This window comes from Acanthopagrus latus, chromosome 17 (assembly GCF_904848185.1).
Source record: "Acanthopagrus latus isolate v.2019 chromosome 17, fAcaLat1.1, whole genome shotgun sequence".
NCBI classification, from domain to species: domain Eukaryota; kingdom Metazoa; phylum Chordata; class Actinopteri; order Spariformes; family Sparidae; genus Acanthopagrus; species Acanthopagrus latus.
In genome coordinates, this window is record NC_051055.1 from 30,780,985 (window position 1) to 30,805,628 (window position 24,644).

Consider the following 24,644-nt stretch of genomic DNA (forward strand, 5'->3'; position numbering starts at 1 on the left):
TGGGACATCTTTCTGTAGAAACAGGCGTTTTATTTTCCTCCGGAGGCCTTTTAGCAGCCGCAGGAGTCAACGGCCTCGCTGGCAGCGTTCAACGCATCAGACATCTTAATCAACAGCAACAACATGTCATCACTCCGTTTAAAATATATTTTAGAGCTTAATTACGAGGCACCGTGTCTGTTTTCTGTAGCAGAAACATTTAAATATATCATCAGCATATGAATATAAGATTAATTCACAGGCTCCATTTAACTCAGTTTGAATCTGAAGTTGAAGAAGGTCTGAAAACACACACACACACTCTGAAGTGTGTGTGTGTGTGTGTGTGTGTGTGTGTGTGTTCAGACAGCAGACACCTGAGATAAGACCGTCAGGACGTGTCGCCTCTTGTAAAGAATTTGTCGCTGCAGAGTGAAGCCTGATCCTGGAGGACCCTTCAGGGGTCTGAGAGCCTGTTTGGTTTTCACTCCTCTTCAGCTCCTGGTGTTATTTTGTGTTTCTACTGGTGAAGTTTTACATGTTTAATGCTCTAAAACACATCCGTCTTCTGAGGCAGCAGCACCTGTACTCTCCTCTGTCCAAGCTGCTGTCTCTTTAAGCCCCGCCCCTCCTGAGCACTCACTCTGCTGTGATTGGTCAGCTCACACATGTCTGAGTCAGCGCTGCTCACTGTGTCTCAGGTCGGCTCGGTCGTGTTTTCATCCTCCAGTTAGCTTCATTTCTACCGTGAATATAGAACATGATGTGCAGTTGTGTTTGACACATCTGAACATCGTATCCAGTCTCAAAATCTGATAGAAACCAGAATAATGTGGTACCTAAAGACCTGATCCAGGACCAGCAGAAACCTGGACACTGTTACGATCACGTTAGGACATATATAACCAAGTTGTTCACATATGTATCTGAACACACTCAGTTATTTTATCACCTAGACTACGACTAGGCGATCAATATTTATAGCTCTGTTGAACGACGACGAGGACAAACTGAATCATAAATCTGATCATGAAGTTCTGACAGAACCTGCGTCAGTGTTCAGTAATCAGCTGTAGTCACATTTAAAATGAGGGATCAGAAACCAGGCTGGCTGTTGGACCGCAGCTGCCAGCTGCTGTTCCCTCAGCCGAGGAGGTTCTGTTTTCACGTGTGTTGTGGTTTGGTGGTTTGGTTTCTGTGTTAGTTTGTTTGGTGACTGTTGGTTTGTTGGTTTGTTCTGTTGTTTGTTTGCAGGTTGAACAGATTTCCAGCAGACCCGGTGTTGGATGGGTTTCAGGGAGAAATGAACAGATCTTAAATATAGTCAGATGTTTTCAGGCGTCTTTAGGTGGTGATTGTTAAGTTTATACATTTTTTTGTTGCACAGAGTATTTTTGCTTTTGATACTTGAACTACATTAAGTGGATAATACTTCCAAACTTTTACAGAAGTGCGGTTTTGAACGCAGGAGTTTTACTCAGTGTTGTGACATCAGTACTTTTCTGTTTTACGACTCTGACAGAGCGTCTTCATTCAGCCGCTCTGTCAGAGTTTATGACTCTTCAGACATTTATATAATTGAAATCAGATTATTCTCCAATAAAACAATCCTTCAGTTCGACGCCGGTAACAAGCAGCAACGTGATGCAACCCAACACATCCATCCTCATTTTGTTCAGGGGGCTGCAGCATGTCCCAGCATGCACTGGGAGACAGACAGACACATTTCCAGTTGGGCTTCCCGGCCCGTCGCTGCTCTGTGGGAGGAAACACAAACTATAAAATCTACAGTTAAATCAACAGAGTCTCCTGCAGACTCGCTCCTCTACATTCCTGCTGCGCTGCGTTCACTGACTCTTGTTTTCGGGAGATTACGCAACATCCTCGGCGGACTCACGGACACTGTTATCCATGTGGACAAACTGGGGCTCCTCATAGTTTATAACTCCCAGAGGACATCAACACACCCTTCTATGAAAATGTGGTTTCATGTGTCATGAATATTTGCTGATGGGTGTGCACACAAAGAACAGACACAGCTTCCATCTCGCTGTCAGGAGCCAGAGGTCTTTTGTTTTTAGTTCTCCATGAGAAATCATCTAATCGACAGGATAAATCAGGTGTCAGTCAACAGATCAGAACAACATGTGAGTCCGTCCCTTAATACAGTCTGACTTCCTGTCTACGGCTCTCAGCTCCAGTCCTGTTGGTTCCCACTGAACACTTAAACCTTTAAAAGATAGTTCAGTCGTTTCTTGAAACAGCTGCTTGCTGTCGTTAGCAGACGGATTTCAGCTCGTCAGTGTCTAAAGAAGCAGAACATTTAAAAAACTAAAGTACAAGTTCCTCAAAATTGTATTTGCAGTAATTAAGCAAATGTATCATTAACTGGAGGCCCAATAAGCAAACTGTTCTACTTGTTCTGGTTCTTGTCTTTACCCACGTAGTCATTAAATCCACATTATTGATGATTTTTGATCAAAAATCTAATTGTGTTTGCATTTTGTCTTTTGTCATCGTACCAATAGTTGTCCTGATATATTGATCGATATCCTGGTGTTTGGTCAAACGTTTTGTGATCTGTGCGACTGGTGAAAGAATCTTTTGTTGAAGGAAATCTGTTGTGGGACAAAAGCTCGTTGTTGTTGTTGTTGTTGTCGTCATTGTTGTCATGGCCACGTGACCTCTGACCTGTTCACTGTCAGTTTGTTGTGTTGAGTTTAAACCGACTGCATTGTCGACATCGTTGTACTCGAGATGAGATCATCTGCAAAATGACTTGAAAGTGTGTGTGTGTGTGTGTGTGTGTGTGTGTGTGTGTGTGTGTGTGTGTGTGTTCAGTAGCCCTCAGTCATGTTGGCCAGCAGCCGGCCTCCGTCCTCTGCCACCATCTGTGACGGAGTGTTGCTCAGTATTTTGTTTCTGTGCTGCCAAACTCGCTCACATACAGACCAGAAATATATTGTGTGTGTGTGTGTGTGTGTGTGTGTGTGTGTGTGTGTGTGTGTGTGTGAAGATAATGACATGATGATACGGTGTATTGCTGCTGCTTCCTGATTATACTGACATTTAATTTACATGTAACAGAGTATTTCAACAGCCTGGTTTGAGTATTTATACTGAGGTTCAGGGTCTGAGTACTTCCTCCATCTCTGCTCTGCAGCTTGTTGCTGATCGTGCAGAAATACGCAAGCCACCTTGACCTACACACACACTCACACACACACACACACACACACACACACACACACACACAGGGTTTATGTGCTGAGATCCAGTTTCAGGATGTCCATTGAACAGCAGCAGCAGTCAGCACAGTGTGACACCCGTCTGTCCTCCAGCTCTTTATGATTCAGTATATCTAAAGTAATCTATTACTCTTTACTTATTTTACTCAGTTCAGAGAACACATGAGTACAGAAACAGATCTATTCTTACTTTTTTGATCAGGGTTTCAGTGTCGTGTTGGTTTGTTGGTTTGTCGGCAGGATTACACAAAAACTACCAGACTGATTTCCACCAAGCTGAGCTGGAGGACGTGTCTCCGCCCAGAACAGACCACATTAAGTCTCGGTGCGGTTCTGGATAAAGGCAGGGATCCGATCAGATACGACGTGTCTCTACGATTTTGATCTTGATGATAAAAACAGGTGTATTTATATTAAGGTGTCTGGTATCTGTGAGTTAATGCAGTTTGGTGTAGATAATGGAACCTGTTGGGCCTTGGTGGAGGTATACACTCTACTGATGGTATGTTGTGACACATTTTACCTTCATCCAGGATTTGGATATTAGACTTCACCATACTGAAACAGATACCTCATTTTCAGGGCCGATACAGATATCAGGAAGTATAAAAGTCCGATACACCGTCGATATACATATTTTTTGGGGTGTGATCCCTGAAAACATGACAAAGTAAAAAAAGATATTTAACAATAAAATGTAGCGTCTAAAATTAATCACTGCACTGAAACTGTAAACTTCACTGGGAATTTAATAGTTATAAACAACCCAAGTATATTTTTCTGTATTAAAATGTCACATATCAAACAACAATATGTGGATCTCAATAAATCAGTGATAGATCAACGTCGGCTGGTAATATCAGCCAACCTGTATATTGATTTCTATTGTTTCTATAATATTTAGATTTTCTTTTCAGCCCTAACTGGAGGTTCAAACTAAATATAAGCTCCGACTTCATCCACAGATCTGAGAACAGCTCGTTCACATTTATGGTTTTGAGTTACATGAGTCAACAACTGTGTGATGAAATGTTCAGACGATCAGGATGAACTTAATAACTTCACTGATCGGGTCATCAGCTCCACATTTAACACTTCACGACCAAACACCTGCACAACTGATGACATCACACCAGCCTGCACTCTAATGTTAGCATGCTAACATGCTAATATAAGATGGTGAATACGGCAAACATTAAACCTGCTAAACATCAGCTCGTTAGCATTGTGAGAATGTTAGCATACTGATGTTAGCATTTAGCTGAAAACACTGCAGTGTCTTGAATGTGACTTAAGTACAACTGGTTGATTATAAATCTTTAATGATAATCTAGAAAAAGAAACCGAATATAAACGGCACATAATGATTGGAAAGATAACAACAATGATTCAGCAGGGAAACGTGCAGAAAAAGAAACATTATCTAGAAATGTTTGTTTCCTGAAGTTGTAAAAATACAGTTTTGTGACGGATGTTGTTATATTTCCTTTGGTGTGGAGGACGGAGAGTAGTTTGATCATGAACTGACCGTTCCAGCAGTGGAGCATGTAAACGTCTGTATAACGTCTCTTTACATGTGTTAGATGTATAAATACTGAGCGGATCTGTCTGTTTACTCCTCGTCATCCTCACATGTGAATTAATTTTGGAAAGCGGCTGCGTGTCCTCCCTGTCCTCCTGATGCTGCTGCTCATGCCGGCGCTCTGTGGACGGACTAAATATAGACTCCACATATTTAAATCTCCTTCAGGAGTCTGCAGTCGTCTCAGCTCGTCCACTTTCAGCTCTGCTGCCTCGCTGTGTCTTAATAATCCAGCTGGATGATAATTACTGTTTACTGCAGAGCAGCTCGAGTGTGTTGCTGCTGTTTAGGAGCTCAGTGAGTTCAGAGATCATTGTGGAGCTTCACACTCCGTCTCAGAGGTCTGACTTCACTGTGGAGGCTTTAAATAGCCGAACACGATTTTAGCTCTCTGAGACACCCGGACCTCCAGACAGCGTCACAGTACAGTCAGCTCAGCTCAGGACAGCCGAGCAGGAAATAAGGTCGCTGCAGAACTGCAGACAGGACAGAAGACGGCATGACACAGTATTTAGATTCTGAATGAACCTTTGAAACTTCTCAGGGAATGATTCTCCTAACGAGGATGATCAGGAATCAAGACGTGACGAATAACCGACATGAATGTGATGTGTTTTGCGTTTTTCCTTGCACTCTTTATTCACTTAAACTTTTTCATTTGACTGACGATGATCGCTCAACGACGCTGTGAAACTGTGATATTTTCTGAGATGGTTGTCGTCCTGTGAAAATCTCAAACTGACTGTTTCACAGTGAAGAACAGCCGTGACACCATGACAGACTCTCAGCGCCCAAATTACAGACTGAATGTTTAACAAAACAGACGAGATGAAAGTGTTGCAATAAATACTGTGATAATAACTATAATGTCCTCCTGTGACAGTGAATGTTTCAGAGGTTTTCTGTTAAATATCATGTGTTTTATGATTGTGTGTGATGCTCAAATACTCACATGATTACATACTGTTATTTAAGATTAATTCTCTTTTACCTTTGTTATTGAAATGAGCATCATACAGTAACAGTCAGGAGATAAACTGAGGTCAGTCTCTGGGTCAGATTCCCACCACAGATGTGATCTGAAGCAGCCGGAGGTGAAACTCTGACAGTCTAACGTGCTTCTTGTTCTTCGTGCAGGCTGAATGAAGACTTCAGTGTTTGTTGTTGGGCTGGAATTCCCCACAAACTGTTTCCACTTGTAATGAAAGTAGTTTCACACTCTCGCTCCTTTGTTCAGTCACCGAACGACACGAGTGCTGAGCGATAATGAAACCTAGTTAGAGAAACGCAGGATTTAAAGTGGCGCTGGTGATGAAGTCAGGCGGCCTCAGCGTGTCCTCACCTGTCGCTTCACCTGCAGCTTCCAAACAAAGTGATGTCGCTCGTTATTCACTGTAGAGTCTGAAAAGTGAAACGAGGAGCTGTGGCTGTTATCTGCATTCCAGAAACATTATTTAGGTTTGTAGGTCGGGCTGTCGTGTGGTCCGTCTCCTCTGTCCTGTTCCTCTTTTATGTTTTAATTCTATTTTCTGTACATGAAGCCCGACCCGGCTGCTGCTGTCTGACGTCTGGACCGACTGAAAACAGAGACGAACTTTCTGACACCTGAAAATATATTCTGATATAACGATCTTCATGATTTCAGCAGAAGTTTTGTCTCCTGAACTTTAACGCTGCTGATTCCACTGCAGCCTCACAATAACACTGTGTGTGTGTGTGTGTGTGTGTGTGCGTGTGCGTGTGTGTGTGCGCACGTGCGTGTGCGTGTGTGTTGTGGAGGCCCACATGATGCACTCTGTGGAGACAAAGGTCCTGTTGAACCTTCATTTTTACTCACTTCACATTTTATTTTACTGATTTTACGTTTATCCTTCACATTTTTCAGTAGATCAGCGTTGATACTTACTGTCCTTATTTTATTCTTTACTCCCTGTTCTCACTACTTTTTACTTTAGATACACAGTTTAATACTTGACATACTATAGTTACTTAACTTAAGTTACTTTACTGACTTAGCTGTTGAGTTAGTTTACTTTTTTATTTAACATAATCTTCCTGACTTTGCTCACCTAACTTACTTTACATACTGTAACTTACTTTACTTTTGCAACTTTACACTAAACAGTTTACTTACCTTGATTTTTACTTAACCAGCTGTACTTTCTTTACTTTTTACTGTGGTTACTCTTTGATCCTTCACAAACTTTACTCATTTACTTGTTGAGTTACTTGTTTACTTTACATACTTTTGCTTTACTTTTATACTTAACATACTGTATTTACATTAAGTTCCTTTACTTACTGTACATTTTACGCTCTGTGCTTGTGTTACTTTCTTATTTTACATACTTTTTCATACTGTAGTTACTTCAGTTACTAACTGTATTTATTTTACCATTTAACTTGCTTTACTTTTTTCCTCTCTCAGACGTTTGTAATCGATCTCTCAGCTGTGTTCAGTCTTCAGTAGCTTCCACTCGTGTTTCAGAGCTGCTGTGTTGAACCGTCGTGTTTCTGCTGCAGGCGTTTCTGTTTTTATGTCCACCCCTCTGCAGCGATGATGTCATTTATAATGTTCTCACTGAACGTGTCAAGAGACGATGTCACGGCTGTGTGAGACGCTGATGTGTTGACAAAGAGTCATTGTGATCCGCACACACACACACACACACACACACACACACACACACTTCGTAAAAACCTCTTTATTTTCACACCTTCCTTCACTTCTCTGTCAGAACTGGACCTGAAGACTCCGACAGCTTCTCAGTTAACAAACAAACGCAGGTTCGCTGTTTCTTAAAAACCTTGAAGTGAAGGTTTGTTTTTCACAGATCAGACACTCTGTGAGAAACATACATTTAGGCCTTGAATGGAAAGTAAGATGTGGTCGTCTAGTTATTTTTGTTTTACTTCCAGTAGAAGGTGATATTTCTAAAGTCAGTTAGTGGTTTTTAATAAATGTAATCTCAATATGGATCAAATGAAACCTGAGTGTGACTCTGCTGCCTTCGAGCGGCCCGTCCTGTCACAGCGACGTATTTGTTGTGTGACTCTGTTTGTCTCGGCAGACGTGATGGTTTCTGGTCGGCTGATCAGGAAACAGACTCAGTTAGTTTTAATAAGGTTGCACCTGCTGGACGGTCTGTGGCCCCGTTTCCTCATTTAACTGCACGACACACTAACGTCTCCGCTCAGGTCCTGACGAAGCTGCTTGTGTTTTTATGATTCGGCCTCTCGTTCAGGTTCTGAATGGTGCCGTTTCAGCAGCTGTTTTCAGTATTAATACCAGCTTCATTTGATCCGGTCGAGAGAGAAAAGTAAGACTTCCTCTCCGGCCTCTCACTTCCTCTTTACTCCGTCCCCGAATGAACAGTTTGAGCTATTTCAGTACTTCTGCTTCAGCCGTAGGTGTCATTCAAATAAAGCGAACTACCTCCAACTCAACTCGTGTTTCCTGTCGGAAAAATAGGTGTTAATGCAGCTGTTAATGTGGAAACGTACTGATGTCGGTGCTGGTGTGCAGCGTGTTTCAGAACAGAAGTATCTTTAAAAACAACAGAACTTTGTTGTCATGAGAGAACAGAGCAGCAGGTCATAATCACCAAGCAACGAGCTTCTTTCTAGTTTCTGTCCGACTTCCTGACTTTAAATGTGTTATTACATTTATCTACCAATTTTCAGCTCAGTCGGACTTTGGAACATATTTTCCTCATTTTTTTAAAATCTAGTAAATCACTATGAATTGCTGATTACCAACAAATGTAGCTTCATAGTCAAGAATCAAATCAGGGAAGTTTTGAAAACCTGTTCTAATGTTGAACTGGATGAACTTCAGAACTGGAAATTAATCTGCAACAACTCGTTTCCTGTGAATATAAAAGAATCAGCACCTTTTTATTAACTGCACAGTGGAAAATAGCAGAATATTACTTGGACATAATATTGAGGTAATTTCAAATAAATTACAAATCTTGATTTGTAATCACCACCTTCTGACCGTGACATTTCCAGATCTGTGTTAACAAAAAAGTAATGAACCAAAGTGGTGGACGGAACCACAAACAGAACCACAAACGGACCGACATCACCGTCCATGAAACACAACATTCTAAAGCCTGGGCCGTATTTAAACACCCGTCCAGTGTCTTATTTTATGTTTGTGTCATGACTTTAGTTTTATTCTGCGTGCACAGTCTGGTTTTCTCTTATTGTATTTTAGGTCACTGACGCAGCAGTCGTCTCGTGTCCTCTGCTGGAAGCTGCACTTGAACACACCACAGAGAAGCAAAGAGTGAAGAACAGGACGCGTTCACTCTGAAGGAAGTGACCCGGAAACAAACCGTTACTGTCTCTGAATGTTGAACAGTGAAAGTTAAATAAGCCTCTGAACCTCAGAGACGTTACAGCTGCTGACGGTCGGCATGATGTTCTGAAGCTGCTGCAGCTCAGAAGCGTGAAGTCGTCTTCAGCTGAGGGGCTGAAACGTGCCGCCATGACTCGGAGGAAACGTGATGAACTCTGAGGAGCGTTAATGCTCAGGAAGCTGGTATCACCTCCACGAGGAGGTCGCGGTCAGTGTGTCAGCACGGTTACACATAAACTACTGAGTGGATTTCCACCAAACTTGGATGCAGGTTTGGGTCTCAGTCCAGAACGGGCCGCCTTCCAGATAACGGGACCGGTCCAGGAGAATTTTATACATTTTTGTTAATTTGTCACATTTCAACAAATTTTTTATTTTCATCCGCCATGTTTCTGCGTTCGGTGTCAAACTCTTGTACCAATTTTTTTGCCTCATTTTTAATTTTTTAACAGCACTTGAACACATTTGAAGTCGATGCCTGAGGTGACTTATTGTAAACTGTTGTTCTGTAGTGAACTCAGTCAGTGAGGAAATCTGGTGTGTGTGTGTGTGTGTGTGTGTGCGTGTGCGTGTGCGTGTGCGTGTGTGTGCGTGTGCGCATGTGTGTGCGCGTGTGTGTGTTTTCCATTGTTGCACATGGGTCTTTTAAAAAGGGAAGTGATTGTGATGAAATCAGCCGTTTCAGCTAAAATTATTGTGTTGCTGCTTTTGGCGTTTGACGCCTCTGTGAGGAACATGAAGTGAATGTTAGTGACATTTATGACGATCAATAGATGAAGTTAAAGATTGATTTAGGGGAGATGATGGAGGTTAAATGTGAGTGTGAGATAGAGGATGAAGTGATGTTACTGGTTCTTCTCTGCTGTGGCTGAGACTGTATTTCCCACAGTGAACTTGTTGACCTTTCACCTCCTTATTTTCTGTCGTTGCTGATGAAGGAACTGACTTATTTTCCTGAAGTTTGACCTTTTTGATTTTTTTAAATCTATGTCAGAAAAGAGCATTTTCCATACGAACAAGACTAATATGTAATATCTTTACAAATAAAAAGTAACTGAGAATTTACTGCACTTAAACACACTGCAAGGACCACAGCGAGTCAAACCGCGACAGTTTGCTTCTCCACCCCCGGTTTCACTGCACCAACTGGAGCCATGCCGGGCCGGCACCACCTCCCAGTGGGCCACAGTGACGCCTCGCAACTGCAAGTATTTTTTTGGCCTTATTGATAGGACAGCTGAAGACTTGGACAGGAAACAGGATGAGAGCGAGGGGGAGTGACCCAGGCCTGGAGTCGAACCCGGGTCCACTGCAGCGTCTGTACATGCGACGCTGCTCGACCAGCTGAGCTACACGCTGATATTTGATTTTATATCAGCGCAGTGACTCTCTGTCGCTGACGAGAGGGAAGGACGATGATTAAACGTTCTTAATTTGCTGCTTCACTTGCAGTGAAGAGTCTCCACATGTTCAGACTGAGACACTCAGAGTCACATGTGGTGTCACAGTCGCTGTTTTTGAGTTGTTAAACAGTTAACGGTGTGTTTTCTCACCTCGGGGAGCCGCAGTGTTGTCACATGTGCTGTTGTGTCACCAGGAAGTCATCGATGATCAGGAAACAGGCTGCCAGCCTTCTTCCTGTTTGCCAGCTGACCTTTCACCCCCACGTTCGTTCCACTTCCTGTGCTCTGTCCTTTTTAGCGTCGCTCGCTCACTTTCACCTCGTGCCGACAGCAATGTGTGGGCCGCCGCCTCACAGGAAGAAATAAAGAAATGGGAAGGAAACCAAATGTTCGGTCCAACAGTGTAAACCTCACGTCTTCATTACCAGACGATGGAGAGTCTTTGCTTTGACCTCTGACCTTCTGTAATGAGTCAGAACAGTAACGACCTGAGGACACGACAGACACCTCGTCTTGACTTTAGCTCTGGATCGTCACGGCCGTTCTGGAGTCACCAAACATCCACATATTCATTGGTGCCGTCTCAGTTTTATGCAAATCAAGCAGAAACTCTTCATTTTCCTGCCGGCTGAACGTGTTGGAGCTGCAGGGATTTATCATCACACAGCCGTAATCTGAGACACAGATGCCCTCTGGACTGGAAGTGTAGAGATTAGTGGATGAAGCTGGATGTAAATACGCTTCCTAATTCACGGAGGACGTCCATGTAAAGCTTCCTGTCCTCGTCCTCGCTGTCCTGTCAGGGATCCCTCAGGGCTCCTTCACTCTGACTCCAGGAGCAGTAAACCTCCAGCTCACGTCTGACTGAGCCGTCACAGTCGCATCGCTCCCAGTGTGTTGGATTATTAGCAAAGTAATCTGAAATAAAAGTGTTTGTACACCAAACAAAACAAAGACGCAACAGATGGCGTCAAATGTCGAGTCAGGTTTGTTGTCATGTGATAGTTTAGTGATTTAAACGTCATCGCTTCGGTGATTTCATTCAGACAAAGTTGAACCGTTGCTCGTGTTTTAGTCTTGAACATTTTTTGTCTTCTTTTGTAAAATGAAAAATAAAAAGGCAGTTTCAGACACTCAGAACAGCACATTTACATTCAGCTGCAGGAATTCTGAGTCGAGACTACAGAGCCTCAAAGTTCAGAGTCGTGATGTCACCGTTGATTCTGAATCGAAGACGATTGAAATGAGCTTCCACACAGGATCTGTGATTCTACTTCACCCAGCCCACTTCAGAGATGACACCGCTAGCTTAGCGTTAGCCTGCAGCTAGCTTAGCATTAGCCTGCCGCGTCACTTCCAGACTCTCATCCTGTGTGATGAAGACGATCAGCTGACTGGTGCTTTCTTCTCAGAGATCCTTAACTGATGTGTTAGTGAAGAGGGTTCACTCTGGTCAGAATTGAGAAACCGAACTTCTTAACTTGCAGAAAGCCACCAGGATAAAGTTCGTCTTTGTCAGGACATTAAACCATGATCTCTTCTTTACTGACCCAGGTGTGACAGTCTACTGATCGCAGAGCTGTCGGTGCTGAAAAAAAGATTTTATCAATCAGAAATCTACTTGAATTGTGGATGTAGAGAATTGACCACAGAGGGAGGGTGTCAGGGTGGATAGATCATCAAAATGTTTGTTTTACGCTGGTCGTTTCCATTTTACACAGTCAGTGTTTGTTCCTTTTAACCATGAACACCATTGTTCAATAACCTGAAGTGACATTAAAGTCAGAAGTTCAATAAATCCTGATGTTTAACCGTCTTCCTCAGAAAACAAATGAGGTCGACATCAGATCAGGATGTGATTCTGTCACAAACACAAACTGCATTTCTTCATTTGATTTGGAGGACTTTTGTTTTTGATATTCCTTTAATAAATACGTAACATATGGGAGACTGTGGTCTGAATTCTGACATTTCTGCTCAACATTTGATGGACTTTTCCTGTTAAACTTCAGAGACGGACGCAGGTTCATGTTCTCATGAGTCATTCAGTCGCCTGTTTCCTCCAGAGAGGGCGAGAGAGGGCGAGAGAGGGCGAGAGAGGGCGAGGGACATTCACTGTTACATAAGAGTCCTCGCAGCATCTCACAGCAGCACCGCACATCCTATTTTTATAATACACTGCCACTCTCTCACACACACACACACACACACACACACACACACACACACACACACACACACACACACACACACAGCATGTCCTCTGCAGGTCAGTTTAATCACATATTGATTTTGTAATAAAGGACCAGTGACGAGTCTCTCTCAGTCTGATCGATCGCTGTGATTTCTCTCTCAAATTCAAACTGACTTTATCGACACGATGAAGTGAGTGCAGACCTGTCGAGGCGGCTTTGTGATGTTTACAGCAATAAATAAAGAATTATTTGGAATTTTAAATCAAATACCAGATTTGCACATTATAGCAGTCATGAATAAAAAGAGTCTCTGATTGGCTGATGAGATTTAGCGCTTTGTCTGACTGCCTGACCTCCAGGGCACTGAGTCTGTGTGTGTGTGTGTGTGTGTGTGTGTGTGTGTGTGTGTGTGTGTGTGTGTACGCGACGCTGCTCTTGTGTGTCCGACACTCTTCAGTTTCACCTCTCTGAACTTTTTTTGTCATGACAGTTTTTCGATATGAACCTTTCACTCCTCTCTCATTCTCTCAACATAACTGTGACTCACGATAATTATCAAGATATTCTTAAAACTAGATCTGTCGCGATTTCGCAGCCAGAAGAAGAATAATGGTGGATGCGTAACTCTGCGACCTGTAGATACTGACTCCTCTCTCTCTCTCTGCAGTGGAGGCAGACAGACGGCATGACAGAGGAGAAATGTCCCCAGCTGGTGGACTACTTTGTAGTGGCAGGTCTCGACCCTGCGGGGCCCTGGAGGCCCCTGGACGAGGATGGAAAGACTTCCACCAACTCGTCTTCGACACCCTCCTCCTCTTCATTGTCTTCGTCGGGCCGGGCAGTGGAGTCGGTGACGGACCTGGCGGTGATCGCCCGGGGGCTCGGAGAGGAGGTGCCGGAGGGCTTCACCTGCATCGAGAGGACGCTGGGCGGACACTCGGCCGAGCTGAGCGCCGGCCTCATCAACAACCCGCACCTGTACCTGTGCTACCGCCGCGGACGAGACAAACCGCCCATCCTGGACCTCGGGTGAGATCTGTTAACGCTTCTGATCAATAATCTGCTCTGATTGATTCTGTATTAACTCGCACCTTGTTGACTCTGTAGAAATAAATGACTCCTGATTTGACAGGGCTGGACTGACGGAACATTTATCAGTCAGATTTGTCTGCTCAATAAAAAGATGGAACTGTTGGTCTGAACTGTTGTGTATCAGCCTTCAGGAGTGTTTCACCTGCAGTCTGACGTTTTAATAATTGTTTTTGTTCGTCGTCCGTGATGTGAAAACATGAGAATAATCTGCCCAACGCTGCCTGCAGATGAGTTTCGTCTTTCTGTGATTTCTTTCATCCCCGTGTGATCGTTTTCCCTCGTCTGAATCTTTGTGGTGACGGCTGAGAGAGTCGCTGCTCTGAAGGATCATCAGGTTGTTACAGTCACTAACAAACACAGTCTGATGGTTGTGCTGTGAGTTATTCTGCCGTTCTGATTAGAAATGAATAGAAGCACCACTCTGATACAGAAATCAGGTCTTGTGCATTGAGCTCATGTAACGCATATTAAAGCTGCAGCTTATGTAACAGAGGATTATGTAATGCAGTGGTGGGCAGGCCGAGTCGTGTCCTGGACTCTCCTCACCGCCACTCTCTATTGTTTCTTTCATGCTCAACAGTTTAATTACTCTGGATTACACTCGTGTTCGAGGGATCGTGAGGCAAATCCTTTCACGTTACACCTCAGATTACATCTCCTCTCCGTCGCTGGAGGAGCTGACGGGGAGTCAGTGTCTCAGCTCAGTTTGACAGGACGTCTGAATGTTTCTCAGAGCAGAAACCTGGAGCTCACCAGATGAAGCCTGATCCCAGAGAGAGTCAGTCCATCTCTCAGGATCAGGAAAGGATTTAATGAGACGCTGGAGGAGATGTAAGAGTGGCCGAGTGTGTTCAGATCGCAGGAGCTGCAATTCCAGATGAAGATATTATGGAGTGAAATAATCTGAAATCAGTATATCTGCTGATGTACTCACATTGTTTTGCAGTGACCCTCTAAATGTGGTTGTCAAACACTAGTGACACATGACAGAATCAGGATGTTTCACAGTTTGAAAACAAACTTCACTGGAAATGTAGTAATTCTATATTTCCCCAAGCATCTTTTTCTGTTTTATAATATCTTTAAAAAATAAGGTTCCATATCGGTGCGTTCTCCGGATGTAAGGAAAGATGCTCGTCAGTTTTCAGATTTATTTCAGTAAAAATTAAATGCAAAAGTGTCTAAAAATGTCCATTCCCGCTAATATTTTTTATATTCATGCAAATATAATTTCAGTCAAAGATCAGTCAAAATTAGCTTTCAAAGTTGATTAGTAAACATTGAAAGCAGGTTCAGATTTGCAGGGATGTTTTTTTCATCTAGTTGCACATGTTTAAAAAAGTAAGAACATTTTAAAGACAGCACAGCTAGTTTAGCGTTAGCCTGTAGCACCGCTCACACACGATCAGCTGAATGAGTTTTCTGCTTCAGAGATCTTTTATTGATGTGTTTGTGAAGAGGGTTCACTCTGAACAGATCTCATCAAACTGAATTTCTGTCTTTTGTTGTTGAGTTGTTTGAAGAGTGCAGTGAAAAGTCAAATTATAGTGAACGAGTTTAGTTTAGGACTCATGGAGTAAATCTACATCAGAGCAGAAGAGGAGAAAGATTCAGGATCAACACTTTCCATCCATGTTGTGTTTTTCCTTTTTGTGTGAAGAGAAACAAATAAAGAATGAAAAGATGTGAATATGAATAAAGTGTGGCGTGTTGGACTGTCCCTGCAGGGTTCTGTATGAGGGGAAGGAGCAGCTGAAACAGGGCTGGTACGTCATCGAGACGACGCCCTACAGCCGCTCGGCCAGCCTCAGCGCCGGCGGCGCTCCGACGGCTCACCGGGTGTTCCTGATGTACCGGCGGGCTCTGGACTCCCAGGGCCTCCACACGCTGGGCGTCACCGACATCGCCCTGCTGCTGCCCAGCAAAGGAGAGGTCGCCCCGCACACCTTCTGCCGCGTGGACAAGAACCTCAACACCGGCATGGTGAGCACCAGGAGGGTCCAGAGTCCAGGTCCTGTTGAAATGAATGATTCTCAGAGAGTAAATGCATGTGAGGAAATAATGAGGACATTTTAAACACTCTTACTTTAATGTTTGAGTCAAATTAACCTTTTACAACATGAGAGACTCAACTCACTTCCTCCAGATGTTTCACAATAAAAGTCTCTCAGCAGAGCAAATATGAAATATTCAATTTTCAATCAAATAATCTCAATTAAAATGGCTGATGGTTGAAACTGGTACATTCACAGAAATATTGATTATTGTTTTGCTTTCTATTAACGAAAAGTTAGTACAGTAGTGGCCAGCCTCAAATAAAGACCAGGTCCTCTCTTTTCCTCTGAATTAAGAAAATATTAGGACCACTGTTTGTTTAGGTGAAATATACTTTAATGTCATAACTTAATGTAATACGTGTGTGTGTGTGTGTGTGTGTGTGTGTGTGTGTGTGTGTGTGCACAGTGGGGTCCAGCGCTGTATGTGTGCTACAAGCGAGCTGTGGCCAAAGCCAACGCCCTCGTCTACAAAGCCGGTGAGTATTTGTCCCTTCATGTTCTCAAAACAACCAGAGATCCAGAAAGATATCACTGTCAACAGAGAGGAAAAGTACAACGTTATTATTACGAGTGCGAATAATACAGGAATATTCCTGAAGAGAATTGAATCTTAAGTGAATATTTTACTCAGGATCAACTGTTCATTGTAACTCGGAAGCTCTTCAGGACATGTTTTCTTTGTCCCATCAGAGCAGAGACAGGTGTTATGATAAAAACACTTCCAGGATAAAAAGTGTCTGATTGTTTGGTGCTGCAGGTCTGCTCAGTCGGTACCCAGCGGAGGACCAGGAGGCGTTTCCTCTGCCGGAGTCGGTGCCGGTCTTCTGTCTGCCGATGGGCGTCACCGTGGAGAGCTGGCCTCTGAACACCAAATACCAGCTGCCCGTCTTCTCCACCTTCGTCCTCACCTCCGCCTCCGGGGACAAGGTCCGCGAGCATCAGCACACACATGCACACGTACGTTTCTGTTGCGGAGGTTTCCTTCCGTTTCACCTCCTGGTTCTCCCTGCAGGTTTACGGAGCAGCCATCCAGTTCTACGAGTCGTTCTCCAGGGAGCTGCTGTCGGAGCGGCAGAGCGTGAGGCTCGGGCTGCTCAGCGTGGTCGACCGGCGGCCCATCACCAACCGCAGCCTGCAGGTGAAGAAGAGCATCTGCGTCCTCTCCCACTGGCCCTTCTTCACCGTCTTCCAGAAGTTCCTCACCTTCGTCTACAGATACTCGATCTCCGGACCCCACGTCCTGCCGCTCGAGAAGTCAGTGCTCGATCGGGGTTCACGTTCTTACAGTTTTAGTATAAACCACATCTGCTGGAATGTTGTTGACTTTATTATTGCATAAGAGACATTTTGGTTGAATGTTGGCGTCTTTATGTGGAGGAGTTTTGCATCTCCAGATTTCATAAAATGATAACAATGATAATAATGGTCAAATATGATTGATCCTTGAATATATATTGATATTGATATTAATCGATGTGTTCTCTGTCTGCAGACACATCTCCAGCTTCATGCACAACGTCCCGTTTCCTTCTCCACAGCGGCCTCGCATCCTCGTGCAGGTAAAAACTGTTTGTGACGTCTCGTCCTCGTCGGGTCATCAGAACATCAGAACATGAACCAGGTGCTGCTCACGACAGAGTCCAAATCCACTCAGCAGTAGAGACGATCGCTCACCCTGCTCAGTGTTTCTGTCAGTTCGGTCTCGAGAATGAGCTTGATGTTTCCTACACTAGTCGGAGGTTACAGACTCTGACAACTTGCTTAATGACCAATATTAAACCGTCGTCAGAGCCTAAATACACTGAGACTGATTACAGATGAACTGTTCATAGCATTTCCTAAACAATGAAGCAGGTGTTTCATATAGATCTTCCTCCTGTCCACAAATCTATCAATACTCTCTGACTTCCTGTCTGCTTCTCACCTCTCGGCTCATCAGCTCCCTCTGAAGACGTACGAAACATAAATATAAAGTGTAACTTTTAGAAAAGCCTCAGTACTTTGCTAAAACATGTTGGTACTGAGATTGTGGAATCGTGAAGAGAAAAGCACCATTTAAAAAAAACTTCTAATTCATACGAGAGGAATTTGTCTGTAAATGTTCTAAAATAATGTTAATGTAATAAAACGTGTCCAAATAAAACTTATAAAAGTATTTTCTAAAACTACAAATCTACAGCTGACATGAAATGTGGTCTCTCATATAAGAGGACTGATGTCATCAGACCAGCGACCTGTTGATCGAACCCAGATGTGATGAACGATCAGTGACGAGCTGACAGAAAGAAAATGTTTAAATCTAAAACTGAAACTAAACGGGACATTAAAATCTAAGTTTTGAGGATTTGGAGAATTGTGACACAATTCTTACTTGGAAATAAAAAAACAGAAATCTTTCAGTAATCTAAACAGGTCAAAAGTTTTCTTAGTTTTCGGTGAACAACTTTTTTAACTAACCACCTTTACAGGATTTGTTCAGAGTGGATCTGTAGTTGCTGATCACAGATGTTTCCACTGGCTCAACACACAAAATAAGAAATATTATAATATATTATGACAGTGCAGAAACTGATCACTTCTGACTTTAATGCTTCACTTCCTCCTTCGACAGGATGGAGTTGGTGATCTGGAGCCTTGACGGGTAATTGAGCCCAATCAGAAGCAGTCGCTCTGTCAGTCGTTTCTAATTAGCCAATAATTCCCTGATGATCGATCGAGTTCAGATGTGATTTCTCTCGACTGCATCAATGATGTTTTCACAACAGGGCCGAAAAATGTGGATCATTTTGTGGGTTTTCGGTGTGAATATTTCCACTCAGTGTTTTTAAGAGTAAAACTGTCAGTTGGAGCCGATAAAATCTGAAAAGTTTAAGTCTGGTCGTCGTTCATGTCACAGCAGCTTTTTACTCACCAACTTCAGCTTTACAACAACCGGATCCGGTTTCATTCAGGTATCAAATCAGCTGTTCAGACAGTGAAACTACAGGAGAACAGATCCCACAGAGGAGCAGTTAAACCTGAACTCAACACAAACATCTCAGTCTACTTTCTGTTTCCCGACCCGATAAACTGTTTGAAACCCGTCTGACAGCTCAGTTGTTTTTATTTCATGTTCATGTTCCAGAAAATAAAGTTGGTGAGTGAAATGTTCCCGTGACTGAAGGAGGAACAATGAAAACACACCGTGTCAATGATTAAATCATGAATTATTCACGAATCAAAGCCAGAATCGTGTGTGTGTGTGTGTGTGTGTGTGTGTGTATTGTCTAACGCTGGCTGTTTCTTGCAGCTCTCTCCGTACGACAACCTGCTGCTCTGCCAGCCCGTCTCCTCTCCGCTCCCGCTCAGGTGAGTCGGCTGCAGTCTGAACATCGTTTGATAGTCAGTTTGTTTAGAATCACTCAGAATAAGTTGATGGAACAAGTTCTACAGGTGAGCTGAGAGCAGACAGTGTTAATAATACCATGTATTCTTAGATTATTGGTTGTTTCAAAACTCATCAGACTGTGTGTGTGTGTGTGTGTGTGTGTGTGTGACAGTGGGGCGAGCTTCCTGAAGCTGCTTCAGAACCTCGGTCCAGAGAACGCCTGCACTCTGCTGCTCGCCGTCCTCACCGAACACAAGCTGCTGCTGCACTCGCTCCGGCCCGACGTCCTCACCTCCGTCAGCGAGGCGCTCGTCTCTGTGAGACTACAGCACACACACACACACACACACACATGCTGACGGTATTATTATGGTCTGGATAATAACACACTGTGTCCGTGTGCCTCTCAGATGAGCTTCCCGCTGCGCTGGCTCTGTCCCTACATCCCTCTGTGTCCGCTGCAGATGGCCGACGTGCTGCTGGCTCCGATGCCGTTCATCGTGGGCGTCCACTCCAGCTACTTCGACCTGTACGACCCCCCCACCGACGTGGTGTGTGTCGACCTGGACACCAACACCATCTTTCAGTGAGTCTGTCATCTGCATCTACATTTCAATGATCCAATATTCATCTTTGAATATACTCTTAATTAACTTGAACTGGGATTTTAGTGGCAGTACTCGGATTTATCCATCGCTGCACTGGACTTCCTGCTCCGTAGATTATCAGTGTTATCGGGCCTCACATGTGTAAACAGAACCTTCGTTTGAGGGTTTTGGTCCTTTTTATATTTGATATTTTTGCTGAATCCGAATTGCGTCATCAAAAAAATCAAAATGACAAACCTGAAGTGAAACATGTTCGTCGTCATCTGTAACAAACCGTCAACTGATTTGTGATTTCTCAGGTCAGAGGACAAGAAGCCGTTGTCATGGCGATCGTTACCCAGAAAGCACGGCAAGACGTTGTTCAACACCCTCACCAACCTCCACAAGACCCTGGAGCAGAGTGAGTGACGCTCCAACAGCCAATCACACGACTGACTTACCCTGCTTTTCAAAATAAAGTAAAATTAAAACATAAAATAAAACATCAACAGCCGTTTTTCTGACTTATTTAACTTTTTATTTCCATGTTGAAACATTCATGGGGACACATGAATGAAGACCGGCTGTTTGTAGGTTTCATGATTAAAATCGAGTGGACGCTTCGCTGTAGTTTCACCGTCCTTCTTGTCGCTGCAGTTTGTACTCCCGGTCAGGAGGAGGCGACGCTGGAGTTCCTGTTGACAGACTACGATCAGATCTACCGGAGTCAGAAGCAGCTGGAGCTGGAGATCCAGGAGGCGTTCCTTCGCTTCATGAGCTGCCTGCTGCGAGGATACCGAACCTTCCTGCTGCCCATCACCCAGGCTCCGTCAGACACCACCACCGACTGCAGCTCCCTGTTCAACCTGCAGGGTGAGCTGAGCCGCGAAGTCAGAATTACAAAAACAGTAAAATCAGAGTATGTTTAAAATCAGAAAACAATCTATCATTAAAAACAGAAATGCTTTGTGCTCTGGAGACGGATCTGTTTACAGGAACAGACAATCAGTCATGTCATTACGTATCAAAGCTCGGTGGAGGATGAATTTCAGACCCTGACTGTGACTTCGGTTGATGAACTCGTCCTCCTCGTCTTCTTCCTCCTGCAGGTTTCCTGAAGTCTCGCGATCGAACGCAGCAGAAGTTCTACAGTCAGCTGACGAGGACTCAGATGTTCACTCAGTTCATCGAGGAGTGTTCCTTCGTCAGCGACCGGCACGCCTGCCTCGAGTTCTTCGACGAGTGCGTCCAAAAGGTCAGAACGTCGCCGCCTCACTGACTCTCGCTCACAGCCTCTTGTAGGGTTTTTCAAAGTAAAAGCCAAAATGTGTTTGACTGTGTTTGGATGAGACTCGGTTCAAATCGTCGTGTGTTAATTGTTTGTCATCAGGTGGACGTGGAGAAGCCGGAGGAGGTGAGGCTGATCGACCTGGATGAGACTCACAGCGGAGAACACACAGTCTTCATCATGCCGCCTGAAGAGCCTCAGGAACCGGACGGGTCCGAGTGTCCTGCCCTCTACAGGTACTGAGTCACTGAGCGTCTCACACTGAGCGTCTGTCTCAGATCACCTGAGCTGAGGAGAGTTTTCCTGTTTATGTGTCCAGTTATGAAATCTTCCCCACACTGAGGCCGGAGCTCTTCGACCGGCCCCAGGACCAGCTGAGGGTCCCGGCTAAGGGCAGCGCCCCCAGTAGCCCCGCCCCCCGACGCACAAAACAGGTACGACAACAAACTGAGATGATTAATGAAAAACAAAAACACAGTGTACAGATTACAAATATAAGGAGAAGAGAGAAAACAGAAGAGATCAGTGATCTGTGGGGGCCCAGAGTGCAGCAGTCCAAGTCCATCAACATGTGAGGCAGCAGGAGCCACCAGAACCAAAACCTCACCCCAGAATCAACCACACGTCTTTCCTCCCACCTGTCCTGTTATTCATCCATCTCGCTTGTTTCGGAGTGAGTTGCAGAGCGGATGCACACTAACTTCTGCAGCCAGAGAATATTTCCTCTACAGCCGTTAACTCCAAAACTCTGCAGCTCACAGCAAAACAGTCTGGATGGATAAATACAGCTGCAGGTAAACAGGTGAACTGTTCCTTTAATGGGTCATACTGAACGATCTTTGCTCCTATCGACATGAAAACATTTACACATGACAGTAAAGTTGGATAGAAGCCGATCACGTCCTCGACTGATCTGGACTGAAGCAGTTTCAGGCCTGTATGATGGATTAACATCAGCTGTATGAATTCTGAACCCGACCCGGTTCTGCAGTGTCAGCTGTATTATCACCGACATCAACAGACCTGAAGTCAGTTTCTCTCCGTCTCATCAACACGATGACAGCAGACAGTCGGGGAGAGAGTTGGTGCAGCGTCAGAGCTGACGAGGCATTTCTTTGATAGACGAGTATCAGCTGGATCAAACCTGACACAACACAGAGCGCCTGGACCTGCTGATCAATACATGCAGATGATCCGACCCAGACAGCGCCGATGATGAGATGATCAGAACTACTGAACCCTTCAAAACCTTTGAGGCTGTAACATCAATTATAATGTTGTTGAGATGTAGAACAAAATAGTTTACAACAAAACCAAAGTTGTAATACCAGACGACAAACCTGCTGCAGAGAAAATAAAACAGATTTATGAATAAAACAATGTATGAAATAGAATAACGTCTGGATCAGGAGTCTGTTTATCTCTGGTTTTACATTCTGACCCAGTTTTCTCCTGAATGAAGAGCGGAGGAGGATCTTAGCTCCAGTCCCACTGTTGTTATCAATATTTCACTGCTCATCCAATATTCAGAAGTCACAGGCTGTGTGTTGGGGCTGAAAACGTCGACTGTAGTTATTTATATAGAGAAGATTTCTGAAACTGAAGATAAAGACCAGTTTGACCCGATCATTTAAAGGTTCAGTACGTGAAGTCGGAGCGACCAGTTTTCAGTGTTCAGTCCTTTTGATGTTTTGCCCTTTTGTTGCTTTTATAAATTGTATTGTGGTCAATATAATTAATCTTTTTTGGCAAGAAATTACAAATAAAAACTTTAATGTCAAGATGAAAACAGATTTCTACAAATGAAAGTCAATTAACTAACAATATCTCATGTAAAATAAAAGGGGGAACATCAGAGTGATGCAGCTTCACTGATGTTCAGTCGAAGATAAAATCATGTCTGAGTTGTTGTTGTTGTTGTCGTACAGTGATTATGTGTGACTTTTTTCATGCTGTGATATTTATTTTTTTGAGTATGAATTCAGCAGGTGGTCACTTCTCACATGTTGCACCTTTATGTCGTCCTTCATGTCCCAGGAGATCAAGTTGGCCCAGAAGCGGGCTCAGAAGTACTCGGCGGTGCCGGACATGTGGTCCAAGTGCCTGCTGGGTCACTGTTACGGCCTCTGGTTCATCTACCTGCCCACCTTCGTCCGGGCGGAGAGCGCCAAGGTGCGCGCGCTGCACACGGCGTACGACGTCCTCAAACACATGGAGAACCGCAAGGTGGTGCTGCCGGACGAGGTGAGGCGCCGACCGGGTCGAAGGCTGATCTGGGTTGAGAGTTTTGTTCTGTTTTGTGGGTCCAAACAGCAGCGAAGCGTCAGAGTGATTCTGTGTGAGAGCGCTGCTTTGTTCTGGTTCTTTAACGATTATTCTCAGTATTAATTAATAATTAATTAAGAGAAAGAGTCCAAAGAGACGTCAGACTGGTTCTTATGTCAAACCGACTGACTGAAACCCAAAACAGAATATCCTCAGAATCAAGAAGAATCTGAAACCACCAATCAGAGCACTTCATTTGAGTGACAGATCGATATAAGATTTAACATTTACAGCTCGAAAAAACTGAGCGTGTTAATTTAATGTAAACAAGTAAACATGACTCATGAAAAATGTAATTATTGGACAGAGTTCTGTAGTTTGTCAGTTTTTTCTTATTTAAGTGTGTGTGCGTGCATGCGTGTGCGTGTGTGCGTGTGTGTGTGTGTGTTCCAGGTGTGTTACAGGATCCTGATGCAGCTGTGCGGTCAGTACGGTCAGCCCGTCCTCGCTGTTCGAGTCCTGCTGGAGATGAAGAAGGCTGGAATCACACCCAACACCATCACCTACGGATACTACAACAAGGTCTGCACACACACACACACACACACACACACACACACACACACACCTGCCAACATTAGGCTGGGTGATCTTCATCTTCTAACCCGACAACACAGATTAATAGTCTAAATACAAGGATGTGAAGCAAAAAGACTCTTAATTAATTTTAGATGAATAACTCACAGTGCAGTTACTTTAGAAAAACATACAGAATGTGGAACACAAGATGGAATAAAGATAATAGAGTTTAATATTAATTTAATAAGAACTACGAGTCTGAGAGAATATGAAGATTTTCTTTATTATTTCTTTATTTTCTTTTCTTTATTATTCAGCTGATTTTATCGGTGAGTTTAGTTTTTAGTGTTTTTTCCTTTTAATGTTTTATGTCTTTTTGACAGTTTTGTGGCTTCGTACTTAATTTGAGTTTTAGTATAAAAACAGACTGACTTGATGAATTCATGAGGTTTGATGTGACGTCTTCTGTCTTCTGTCCTCAGGCGGTGCTGGAGAGCAAGTGGCCGTCCACCAGTCAGGGAGGACGTCTCCGCTGGGCCAAGCTGAGGAACGTCCTGTTGGCCGTGGCCCAGTTCAGACAGCCAATCAAACATCGACAGAAGAGCGGCTCGGTGGGGTCGCGAGGAGGTCAGAAGA

The 24,644-nt window shown here is 43.9% G+C and overlaps 1 protein-coding gene across 1 annotated transcript in view; it reads left to right on the forward strand.

Annotated features, from left to right (window-relative positions):
* LOC119006179 (DENN domain-containing protein 4B-like) overlaps positions 1 to 24,644 on the forward strand; it is a 34,414-nt gene that overhangs the window by 1,498 nt on the left and 8,272 nt on the right. Inside the window, exons 2-18 of the mRNA XM_037074624.1 lie at positions 13,441 to 13,802; positions 15,593 to 15,848; positions 16,329 to 16,398; positions 16,680 to 16,849; positions 16,935 to 17,176; positions 17,415 to 17,481; positions 19,212 to 19,270; positions 19,462 to 19,606; positions 19,700 to 19,875; positions 20,197 to 20,297; positions 20,534 to 20,749; positions 20,986 to 21,131; positions 21,267 to 21,400; positions 21,484 to 21,598; positions 23,202 to 23,408; positions 23,883 to 24,011; positions 24,491 to 24,635. Coding sequence (XP_036930519.1) covers positions 13,459 to 13,802; positions 15,593 to 15,848; positions 16,329 to 16,398; positions 16,680 to 16,849; positions 16,935 to 17,176; positions 17,415 to 17,481; positions 19,212 to 19,270; positions 19,462 to 19,606; positions 19,700 to 19,875; positions 20,197 to 20,297; positions 20,534 to 20,749; positions 20,986 to 21,131; positions 21,267 to 21,400; positions 21,484 to 21,598; positions 23,202 to 23,408; positions 23,883 to 24,011; positions 24,491 to 24,635 — 2,722 coding nt within the window. The 5' untranslated portion in view covers positions 13,441 to 13,458. The remainder of the gene's footprint in view (positions 1 to 13,440; positions 13,803 to 15,592; positions 15,849 to 16,328; positions 16,399 to 16,679; positions 16,850 to 16,934; positions 17,177 to 17,414; positions 17,482 to 19,211; positions 19,271 to 19,461; positions 19,607 to 19,699; positions 19,876 to 20,196; positions 20,298 to 20,533; positions 20,750 to 20,985; positions 21,132 to 21,266; positions 21,401 to 21,483; positions 21,599 to 23,201; positions 23,409 to 23,882; positions 24,012 to 24,490; positions 24,636 to 24,644) is intronic.